The sequence below is a fragment of the Zeus faber genome (assembly GCF_960531495.2).
Source record: "Zeus faber genome assembly, chromosome: 1".
NCBI lineage: Eukaryota > Metazoa > Chordata > Actinopteri > Zeiformes > Zeidae > Zeus > Zeus faber.
This window is the reverse complement of record NC_137193.1, coordinates 54,697,247-54,708,995: the sequence shown is the minus strand read 5'-3', so window position 1 is coordinate 54,708,995 and position 11,749 is coordinate 54,697,247. Positions and strand designations below refer to the sequence as shown.

General features: G+C 39.9%; 1 protein-coding gene across 4 annotated transcripts in view; it reads left to right on the top strand.

The window, feature by feature from the left end:
• Positions 1-248: 248 nt before the first annotated feature.
• The window catches only part of tp63 (tumor protein p63), a 33,737-nt gene continuing 22,236 nt past the window's right edge, over positions 249-11,749 (top strand). For all 4 annotated transcript variants that reach the window (XM_080009578.1, XM_080009577.1, XM_080009579.1 and 1 more), the window contains exons 1-3: positions 249-418; positions 6,818-6,937; positions 7,040-7,169. In XM_080009578.1, the coding sequence (XP_079865704.1) occupies positions 366-418; positions 6,818-6,937; positions 7,040-7,169 (303 nt within the window). In that variant the 5' untranslated portion in view covers positions 249-365. The remainder of the gene's footprint in view (positions 419-6,817; positions 6,938-7,039; positions 7,170-11,749) is intronic.

Sequence of the window (11,749 nt, the reverse complement as noted above, 5' to 3'; positions counted from 1 at the left end):
TTTTAAGGTGCGTGGGGGTGGGTCGAATGTGTACCGGGTGCTGCTTGATATCTATATCTTAGCAACTGGAGGTGAATGATATCTTGCACTGCTGGAGTTGGGGATTGGTCAGAGAGCTGGCTCAAGCCCCTCCTAGTTGTAGCGTAGCCTAGGAAAAAATACCTAAATTCAAATTCATCTCTCAAACTTTCGCCACTCTCTGCACTTCACCCTCCCGCACTTTAAAACCAAGCTGTTTATTTATTTTATTTATTTTTTATATATTTTTAGTTGTTTTTATTTTTAAGTGTCGGATGCACACGTGTGCCTATGTGACCCGGTGACAGCTCTAACAAGCTCAGCAAAGTGAAGTTTGGCCTGACAACATGAATTCACCCTACACAGCCGTGCAATATTGCCCTGAGTTCCCGTTTCATCGGTAAGTCCAAACTGTGTCCATGTACAGTCTCTTAGTATAATAATAAGCAGTAACTGTCTGACTGTACATTCTTATCTATGACTGTGAACAGGTTGTTTTGACACTTTATGTTTCAAATAGTTTTACGTTATCAAACCCCCTCGTTTATCTCAATCAGTGCTTGTGGTGTGCATTTATCACATGCTGCCAAGCCTTTATGCATGCAGCATGTTTTGCTTTTGTCACGGGTCGTTGGAAATACATTTCTGACAGGTCTCATACAATGAAGAGGCTGATGGAATGAATAAATTAGTGAATTTGCAGGGTTTTATGACCGAATCACAGACTGGTACACAAAAGACTTAGGAACACTCGTCACTTGTGTCTGCCTGGATCCTCAGCTGCCACTCTGTGCTAATATTAATAAGTGTGGCATACTTATGGCAACAATGTCTGTGTAGAGAGGGCCATCAGGGCTGAAGTGGCAGACAGATACATGACACCCCGCTCGCTCCCACTCGGCTCCTTGTCCCTACTGTAACACCGTTGTCTATTTGAATCTGGAAGGCCATAGTAACTCATGTAGTGGATACATTTACATGGGAATTGGATCGCTGATTATCCCATGAAGTTCATTCAGAGGGAGCAAAACATCTGTATTATGTTGTCTATTAATGTATTCTATGACTGTTACAGACTTAATGAATGTTAATGGAGAATTGCAGCATCTCTACTAGAGGAGTTGTACTTTTTTTTTTGTCTACTGTAGGTAGATGGACTGAATTCCATTTATTGATTTTGTTATTCATTTATTCAAAATATCTATTATTATTATTATTATTATTATTATTATTATTATTATTTTATTATTATTATTTTATTATTATTATTTTATTGGGGCCTGTTATTGTATCCTTAGAAACCTCAATATCTATTATGCACTTGAAGGAACAGGTTTTCAGCTATACTGCATACTGTATTGCAGTGTAATTACAATCATGAAAACCTTAATATGACTACAGCATTATCTTGCTTGACAGTTTTAACGACAGTGCTTGTGCTTTGTGCCTAGACCTCCTACATTGGTCACACACTATGTGTGCATGGTGTGCTTTTGAACGAGCTCTGTTGCCAAAAAATAATTATGATATTAGAAGTATAACAGTACTTTGGTATTTGATATGTTGTCATAGCTGATTTTCAATTGTTTCTTCGAAGTTGCTCTTGGTGAAAGTATATTGTGATAAGCAGCGTGAAGTTATACCAGGTTATGTACGATGATGTTTTATCAGTAATGAATATCTTGTTTCTTGTGCATTTGTTTATGCTGGATTATTATCTACTATTTGATTTGGATTGATTAATAGGATTAATTTTTTAAGTAATAAGGAATTTCATTGCTACTTAATTTGTGTCATAATATGATTCATTCATTATTTGGATTCTATTTCTTTTTATGTCACATGTGTGGTTTTGGGCTCATTGAAGGTCCCAAAAATTAGCTGACAAATACTTTACGACGTTAAACAATGTCAACATGCATGTAGAATATGCAATGTGGGTCTTACAAAACATGCAGATAATGAAAAGGTTTAACATTAGGACTCCACTATTAAAAGACTCTCTCTTAAGATAAGATAACACTTTATTGATCCCTGGAGGGGGAGCGGGCTAAATTCTATTGTGATTTTTAACCAAACACAGGAGTAGAATTTGTTTCTAATCGTTGATTTGTGTAAAAGTGCATGGTCTGAAGGAAGGAGAAACTTGGGGTCTTTCCATTGTGTAGCAGTCATGTTCCTGTTGCAGGCCATCCTGACAGATGAGAGGGAGAAGGGCTTAGCCCTTTGAACAGGTGATTAATAAAGACACTGGAGAAGGCCCCCGATCGACTGGACTGTTTGTTTTGATTGCATTTTCATCGGTTGGTGTGCCCAACCTGCCAAGAGACAATGGCCATCCCTGTTTAGTGGTGACCTCTGGCCCAGTCCTGTCTGGTGGGGCTTGTGCTGTCTTTAAGTGGATGCTGAACAGCCTCTGCCTCGGGCTAAGTGAATAACTCTCTGAGTAACCAGACACCCCAAAAGCAAAGTAACAACAGTTACAACTAGGAGAGACTCTTTTACTAGCGTTTAAGTCAAATGCAAAAACTTAGGTAAAATATAGCTTAAAATGCTATAAGCAGACATCAGTTAAATTGATCCCTTTGTATGTCGCTCCACCTTTCCAGCTGTCGTAAAAATCTTCATGTTATTCTGTCCTGCTGACGGTGTTGATCTGACGAATAAAATCCAGATGTTGATGTCATTTTTATTATTGGTTTGTTTTTTTTTGCATCATATTTTTGCAAATTACCTTGTATGTTGCAATCATCAGATAACTTAATGGAGGGATAATTATTCCAATCATAAGTGTTTGAAGAGTTGACCATTGAGAAGTTTTGAGAATTAAAGCATAAATCAAATTGATATTTATTGTAGTCAGATGTCACTCACTTTTCCACTTAACAGCAAGATAACCACACCTGTCCAACCTGCAATCTAGACCACACCCCCTTTCCTCTCCCCCAATGATGCATTGTCCACAGGATTTAGGATGAGGTCTGCCAACTCTGAAACCACAAGTCTCCAATATACTGTATGGTATATTCAATGTGTTCATAGAACTTTCGGCCTGTTATGCATTAACCTCTTCTTCTCTACAGTAGGAAATCAAAGATAAATACATACATAAATACATACATACATACATACATACATACATACATACATACATACATACATACAATCCCTTTTCAGTGGTGGAAGAAGTGCTCAGACCTTTTACTTAAGAAAAAGTGCAAATATCCTGACACAAAATATCTCGAGCAAAAGAGAAAGTACTACATTGACATTTATGTTTAAGTAAAAGTATATAAGTAAATGTTCTTATATGTATTTAAAGTATATGCATATCTAGTACCAACTGGGCCTTTTTTTCTGCATATTTCATGCATATCCTGATATCCTGCAATTTACAAAAAATAACATATCACTGGAGTTTATGAGGATATAGTCCCTTGTTAAAACAAAAAAAAAAAAATCATGTGTACTGTGACAGTGTTTAAAGAAATTTAAGATAACATACAGTATAATGAAAATTAAAGATATCTGCTTGGAAATGTAGTTGAGTAAAAGTCGAAAGTCTCTAAAGTAGAACTGAATGGCCCTCACTTTAAAGGTATTCTTCTTGCTTTGCTTGAGGTTTTTCTATGTAACTTTTTCTTACCTTAAAATAACAGCTTCATCATTGTGATGGAACACTTACTTGTAAAATAGAGAATGGCACCTTCACCTAACCTTTGTCATTATGATAGTGTTTATATTTTTAATAATAGTGTTGTAATATATTTAAGTCTGTGTTGTGTGGTATATACAGTGTTTCAGTTCAGTGGTAGCGGTGACCCTCACGTGTGGTAAACATTTCCATGGTAACAGCAAGCTCCACCAATCAGAGATGTCGCTGTTACACTGTAGGATTGTGGGTAGTGTAGTACCTACTCTTGACATAAGTATTTTAATTTTTTTAATCTCTGGTAAATTACGTTATCGTTAAGCGACCCGTGAATCAAGTCAAGTCAAGTTTTATTGTTATTCCAGCAAACTGCGCTTGACTGCCGGTGTGCGTGAAACATTATTACATTATTACTTACTTTTGAGTAACATCCTTCCTGCCTTAATGAGCAATCTAAACTTTCACACTGTTTTCCATTGAAACAAATAGCTGCTAGCTTTGTTGTTGTTGTTGTTGTTGTTGTTGTTGTTGTTGTTGTTGTTGTTGTTGTTGTCGTTGTTGCTGGGGGACCCGGATAAAGGTGACACACGGAGAGAGGAAGTACTCCGCTGAAGAGAGCAGGCACAGGCTCATTGAGTAAATTGAACAATGCATTTACGACGTAAATTGACGCCAAGCCAGGATCTGTTTATTTCAAAATTGAACAGGTAGGGGTCGTTATGACATAAATGCTGCTTGTGTGATAACAATCTGCTCATGGCACCCTAAAACAAATGGAAACCTTGCTTTAATGAAAGGGTGTTTAATGGCTGCCCAATTGTGAGATGTCAAAATATTGATACACCGATCAGCCACAACATTAGAACCACTGACAGGTGAAGTGAATAACATTGGTCATCTCGTTCCAATGGCGCCTGTCAAGAGGTGGGATATATTAGGCAGCAAGTGAACAGTCAGTTATTGAAGTTGATGTTTTGGAAGCAGGAAAAATGGGCAAGCGTAAGGATCTGAGTGACTTTAACAAGGGCCAAATAGTGATGGCTCAACGACTGGATCAGAGCATCTCCAAAACGACAGGTCTTGTGGGCTGTTCCTAGTATGCAGTGGTTAGTACCGACCAAAAGTGGTCCAAGGAAGGACAACCAGTGAACCGGTGACAAGGTCATGGGCAACCATTGGCGCATTGATGAGAGTGGAGAGTGTAGTCCAGCCCGTCTGGTCCGATCCCACAGAAGAGCTACTGTAGCACTAATTGGTGAAAAAGTTAATGCTGCTATGATAGAAAGGTGTCAGAACACACAGTGCATCACAGCTTGCTGTGTATGGGGCTGTGTGGCTGCAGAGCAGTCAGAGTGCTCATGCTGACCCCTGTCTACCGCTGAAAGCGCCTACAATGGGCTAGGAATGTCAGAACTGGACTATGGAGCAATGGAAGAAGGTGGCCTGGTCTGATGAATCAAGTTTTCATCTACATCATGTGGATGGTTGGGGTTAGGGTCCGATCCAATGGAGCATCTTTGTTATGTGCTGGAACAACAAGGCCGATCCATGGAGGCTCCACCTCACAACTTCCAGGACTTAAAGGATCTGCTGCTAACATCTTTTTGCCAGATACCACAGGACACATTCAGAGGTCTTGTGGAGTCCATGCCTCAATGGGTCAGAGCTGTTTTGGCATCACGAAGGGGAGCTACACAATATTAATGTTTATTAGTTGTGGTTTTAATGTTGTGGCTGCTGTATGTATGCAGACAGATCCCTCAGAGGACATTTTTTAATGTTGTGTCTCACAAATAGGCTATAAATCGTATAAGAATTAACAATTATTTCATAAATGAAACAAATAAAGTAATACGAATAAACAACAGAAAAAAACTGGCAATATGCCGTAAACGTCAAAATTAATTGCATATTGCGTGTTTAACAACTTCATAACTAGCCCAACAGGTAAACAAATCAATTAAATCACCCCTTGATAATACTTTTTTTGTCTTGGGTTTTTTTTTCTGGTGCTGGTGTCATCCTTTGAAAGTTTCTGCTTCTGGTAATTTGCTTCATTAGAGATGCCTGTGTTTGTAAATCTGGTATTAATATCATTCAGCACTCGGAGACGGGGAATTCCGACGCCTTAAATAGTGCCAGCTTCAGACTATTGCCCCCATCTCCCCCCCGGTCCCCGTCCAGCTGCGCACATACCAGCAGTGCTATCATGTAGACTGGGGGGGAATTCCGCTGCTCAGACGGCAGCGTGCGCCACTTCAGTACGAACAATGAGACTCCCATCCCAGCAGGTGTAATGTTTCACGGGAGCAGGTTGGAGTGCCTCCGTCTCAATGGTGCATAATCACCATTATGTGTAGTACAAATATTCGGCATTATGCAGGCTGACTCCCACACACAATGGAACTGTTCTTCATGAATGGCTGCAGCGAGAATCACCACCACCCCTATATGCTTCCTTTTGAAGCCCTATTTCCATTGCGCTGATGGGGGTTCAAAGTGCTTGCAGAGTGTCTGTGAATTCACAAAGAGTGGATTGCGGCCGCTAATAGTACCATGTATTGCGCATCAATTGCGCCTGCTATCTGTGCCGTCTTAGTATCCGATTCACAAAATATATTGCGCTAATGATATCCCAGTGCAAACATGGCCATTAAGTTTTTCTGCTGAGTGCAATTTTCCACTGCTTTACACTTGCCTGTTTTACAAATTATCAGTCTTAAAGGGGACCTTTTATGCTCCTTTTCATCAAGTCAATATATGATCCCTGAGGTCCCCAAAACATGTTTTTTTAATTCTTTTGCTGAAAATACCATTCAGATTATGCATTCGAGCATACTTTTCGTCACAGACAGTTGGCATTAATTCCTCTTTCTTTTAAAAGATTTGAAATAAGAGGGGCTCAAGGCCCCTCCTATTTCTACCTTACTTTGCCTCTGCCCTGTACCAAATATATAGCATTTACTTTATACTCACCTATAATAATATCTAATTTAGAGAAATGTTAAGAGAAACGTTTAAATTCAAAAAATCTTACATTTTGTTAAAAATCCTGTTTGAAAGATTATTTGTACCTTTCTGACACCCTTTACTTAGTTATATGCATGACATTATTAAGGATCAGTCATTTATTTTGTCATCTTGCAGGCTCAGGGACCCTTCCACCCGCTCCTTCCTGTCTGCCATGTCTCAGAGTCAGTCCTCACAGACGACAGACATCCTCAGCCAAGACGTCTTCAACCAACTACTGGAGATGCTGGATCATCAGTAAGTCAATGCAGTGTCATCACACATCTGTATTGAGCTGCAAAAGTAGGTACATATATAGAATCCAATGTGTATCTCCCTTCTCCTGCCCTGGGATTTCAGATCTGCCATTCACTCAGTGCAGCCCATTGAGCTCAACTTTTCAGACAGTCCCACTGATGGACCTGCAGGCAACACCATCCAAATCAGCATGGACTGCATCACCATGCACGGGACGGACGACTCCCTCTCTGTAAGTAGGTTGGCTGTTCTGGTGAAATACTGGTTTGTTTATTATTTTTTATTTATTTATTTATTCTTTTGGTCCTCACAGCGCATCACAATCGGTTCCCTGTTGCTTCAGACCTCTCAGAGTTGTAGATTGTAGAAATATGTAGTTTACAGTTGGGTATGAGAGTTAATACTCTCATACCCAAAGGAAAACTGTATATATTTCTGTGAAAGAAATTATTACCATCGAAGTGGCTTTGTCCATCGAATTTATTTTGGGCATATCTTTTCAATTCATGTTTGCAAAATCAGGGTGTCCACAGGTCCTTACAAGGTCTTAAAATGTATTAAATTCAGTTTTACAAATTTAAAGTCAAGTCAGCCTTAAAAGACATGATTAATGCTTAAAATGCAATCAGTGATGTTTTAATTTCAAGATAAACATTTTATCTGGTTTTATTTACCCATATATTGCTTTTGTCAAAATCAGTCGAATCAACATTGCTGATGTACCTAAACATCGAGTCTACCACTGAACCTTATACTTGAGAGATCATTTGTATGAAAATCTGTTAAAATATGACTTAAAAAGTTCTTAAAAAGTATAAGGTGTACCTCGCTGATAGAAAACAGGGACAAACCCAAAACCCAATTTATTTTTTGTTTTTTCGAAAATAATAATTTAGAAAATATATATAAGCAGAAAATTCCTCAAATGTAAGACATATTTATAGAATATAAAAAAAAAACACACAAACATATTTAGAATAACAGAGTGACACTCTCACTGTCACACTTTGACAGGTTTGGACTTTCACTAATAAACCCCCCGCATACCGATATCGATACAGCTGGGAAATCACCAACAATGGAATTCCCCCAAAAATTGTGAGGCCACCGTCTAAACAAACACGGCAGCCAGTGAGTTGGGCTCGACAGTTGACTGATTTATCTGTTGTCGTCTAAGAAGGAGCTGGAAGGTGATGATAATATCTTATTTAGCCTAAACCGTGCTTGACCTGGGTGGCCCCCGCGGGAGAAGCTTTCAAGGAATCAAATTCAAGATTGTGGAAGATACATTGAGGCCATTGCAATTTAACTGTCATGCGCCAAGTGATCTTACAGCAGTTACTTGTTTTATATGTTTCGTAAATTATTACCAAAATTAGATTTGGGGCGTTTTGTGGCATGACACTTCCAAGAACAAACTACACTGCTACTCGTCATAGTGCATTGATGAAACGGTAAAAAAGTCATGTCTGAGTACTTGATTTAACAAGACTGTTCTGACCTGTAAATGAGGACATATCCCTGTCAATTTCTTTCTGTTACGGAAAGATTAAGTGGATATTCCACTCCCAGCTCAGGAATGCAGTTGTCCAGCCAGAGTAAAATAAAAATTTGGTTTTAAGGAGCTGAGTAATGGCATGCTCCACATCACCCAAGGGGGCCTGTGCTCTCTTGAACTGGTGATTAATGTCCCCACCTCCACACCACCCACCTTCCGGCATGAAGGGGTGTGGTGGGGCAATTGGCACGCCAGGCACTCAGGCAGCAGCATCCGTGCGGGGGCAAAGTGCTTGTTGCCATGGCATCCTGCCAATCCCCAAAGCAGCGATCATTACTACCCGGTTTAAGGACAGTCTGTTAAAAAGGCCCCCCTGCTCCGATCCCCAAACCAGTACATGCTTCTCCACCCTTGCGGTGGTGGTGCGCCTTCCTGAGTCATTAGAATGTAGCTCGGTGTTTAGTGCCCTGGGGGACTTATTCATATTGTGGAGGGTTTATGTTTAATCTGAAACTCATTTTTCATTTTTTTTTTCCCCCGATAGCTGCAGGGCAACAATTTAGCAGAGCACCTGCCTCTCCCGCACACAGGTCCCAGGTCCCATCTCTCAGCGCACGTCTCCCCCGTGGAGCCGCGAGTGGGAAGGGGAGCGCGGGGTAGAATAACATGAAGGAATGTGGCAGTGGAAACGCCATATTCCACCCCAAACAGCTGATTTAACACGCAGATAGCCTTCGATCAGCTGTGCGCGGAGGACCCGGCGTCGAGCGGAGACGCTGAAGCCCCCCGTTTGTGTAAATAGAGATGGGCTCCTCCAGCGGAACAGCTCAGTCCAAAGAGTGCTTTGCCGGGATCTAATTACATGTTTGTGTTTGGATTCTTCTTCCTTTGCACTTCTTGTGTCCTGTTGGGGGGGGGGGGGGGGCGGGATCTACTGCCGCCTGGTTCAGGGCCTGAGCAGCAAAACCACATTCACTAAGTATAGTTTAATGCCAATGCAGGTTTGGAGGTATCCTCAGGTGTGTTGCAATTGCATCCGGTGCTCGTCCTGTCAAAAGTGGATGTTGCCTGTGTGTTGTATGGATGCGTCCTATTCTCCATTCCTGTCTTCACTAAGGTATCTTCGCCATTCCTGCACGTTATTTCCTTGTAGTTATTCTAAAGAACCTCACGACGTCCTCTCATCTGAGCTCCTGTGTCCTTTTAAATAAACTGCTTAAAATCATTGTGATAATCTTTACTTTTGCCCCACCTTAAGCCCCACCTCTCACAACGGGTGACTTGGATTCCTTCAGGGAGGCACCCTATCGCTCGGTACATTTTGGAAACTGTTAAAGTTTTTTAAAGTGAAACCTTGAAAGTGAAAACCTGCATTGTGGCAGAACCTCCACAATGCAGGGTTTCACTTTTAAGGTTTTCCTGTTGCTTTTTTTTCGTGAAAGGATGCTGGGTTCACCGCCTGAACCCCAATGCTTTATGCAGTATCTTTTGATTTATCTACATATTTTTTTTCATATGTATCAAAGAATATATTGTTTTATCACTGATAGTATTTATTTGCGCTATCAGACAACCCCCTTAAAAGACTCTTTTATGGAACCCTTTCAAGCTTCAGTAGGGGTTTAAGTGGAACCAGATTGTTGACTTACACTTAAAAAGTTACGTGAACGTTATAACCTAATTGTAAGCATACAGTATGTGGTAGTGAGCGGTAGCAGAGTTTCAATGTTGTCCAAATGCTATATTTTGTTTAAATTATCTTATATTTACTCTATGCTGGTAAAGAGAAGGGAGTCATATATTCACATTGACAATATTAATCCTCTCGCTCATCATATCAACTAATTCTTACTTTTGTAAATACACCAATTAATTCTACAGGATACTTTGTCCGTTAATCAAGCTTTGCCTGTTGATAGTCTGGTGGTGAGTAAAGTTTGCTCTGGCTTGAAATCACAACTTTATTCCCACTGAACAACACTATGTCAATATTTGGCGGCAGGTGATTTGGCGGAGGAAGTGCCGTTTAAGGATCCGAGCCCCATCGGCTCTGGTGACTGCGAGCGTCTGTCGGTGCGATTAGGAGGCTGCACTGTTTTCTGGACAGGTGTCTGTCCTCTCTTATCCACTGTGGCCCGAAACCTGATCCTAAACTAATCTCGCTGGCTTAGGGAACAGGGTCGGAGAAGTGAAAAGAGGCCAAAGCTGTTTTTTTCAGATTCACTAGATTGACCAAGTTTGATGTACAGCTTTGCTGTGAGAATATAAAGATAAACTTGTTCGCAAACTTTGTTGATGCATTGTCAAGTAGATTGTAGGCTATACATTTAAGTTTAGTATCATCAGTATTTTAAAAAAATAAAACTTGTTTGACAAATATATGCATTACACAGAAATAAATGTGACCTTTTTGTAGTCATTTTTTAGAAAACCAGCAACTGGAAGTCCAATTATTTCATGAAAATGAATGCTATCATCTAATACCAAGATTTATCGTGGTGTAAATGAAATCTGTATTTCTGTAAAAGTCCTTATCTTCTAATCCATGACTAAATACGTGACTAAATTGTATTGTTTGTGATGTTCTCATGCATTTCTGCGATACGTGGATGAGACTACCAGATAAAATAATAATAATTATTATATTATATTATTAATGTTATTTTTCTCTTTATTATTAGTTATTGTTGTGAATTTCAAACATTTGGCCAAATAAAGCATCATATTTTGCAAATAGGATGCAAAACCATTTCACTGGTTTTTGAAGCTGCCATTGGGAAAGTAAAGCCAGTGAACGTTTTCACCTTGTTAGAGCCATGATGTATAATTTATAGTTCCACTGGAGTTTGCAGCAACTCGATCTTCAATTACTGTGTTAATACTAGTTCTTTAGAATGTCAAGCAACATCCTTGCAAGAGCTTATTATGTCCTGCCTTTATGTTCTACTCAACAGAACATGGAGGCAGAAAACAACCATGAAGCCAGAGACCTGTCAGTCAGTTGCAGGTATTCTTTAAATGCACTAAGACTGGGCCTTACTTTGGCCTGTGTACATATTGTGCTCTGTCAGTGGGGATGGCATATAATTACATTCACTGAAGATTCCACAACATAATACATCGCTTAAATCTAGTCCATAGGCTATTCTTATTTGCACGCCACCCAACGTATAATGCAGCAGGGCTCCCCACTGACAATAAGTGTCCTAACTTCTTTTCAGACAACACAGCCAATGTCGTTTAAGCATAATTAGAAGTTTGTTTAGGTTGCCTAATTATCACCTTCAAAAGCCTCGGTTTCCAGTGGGGTCCGG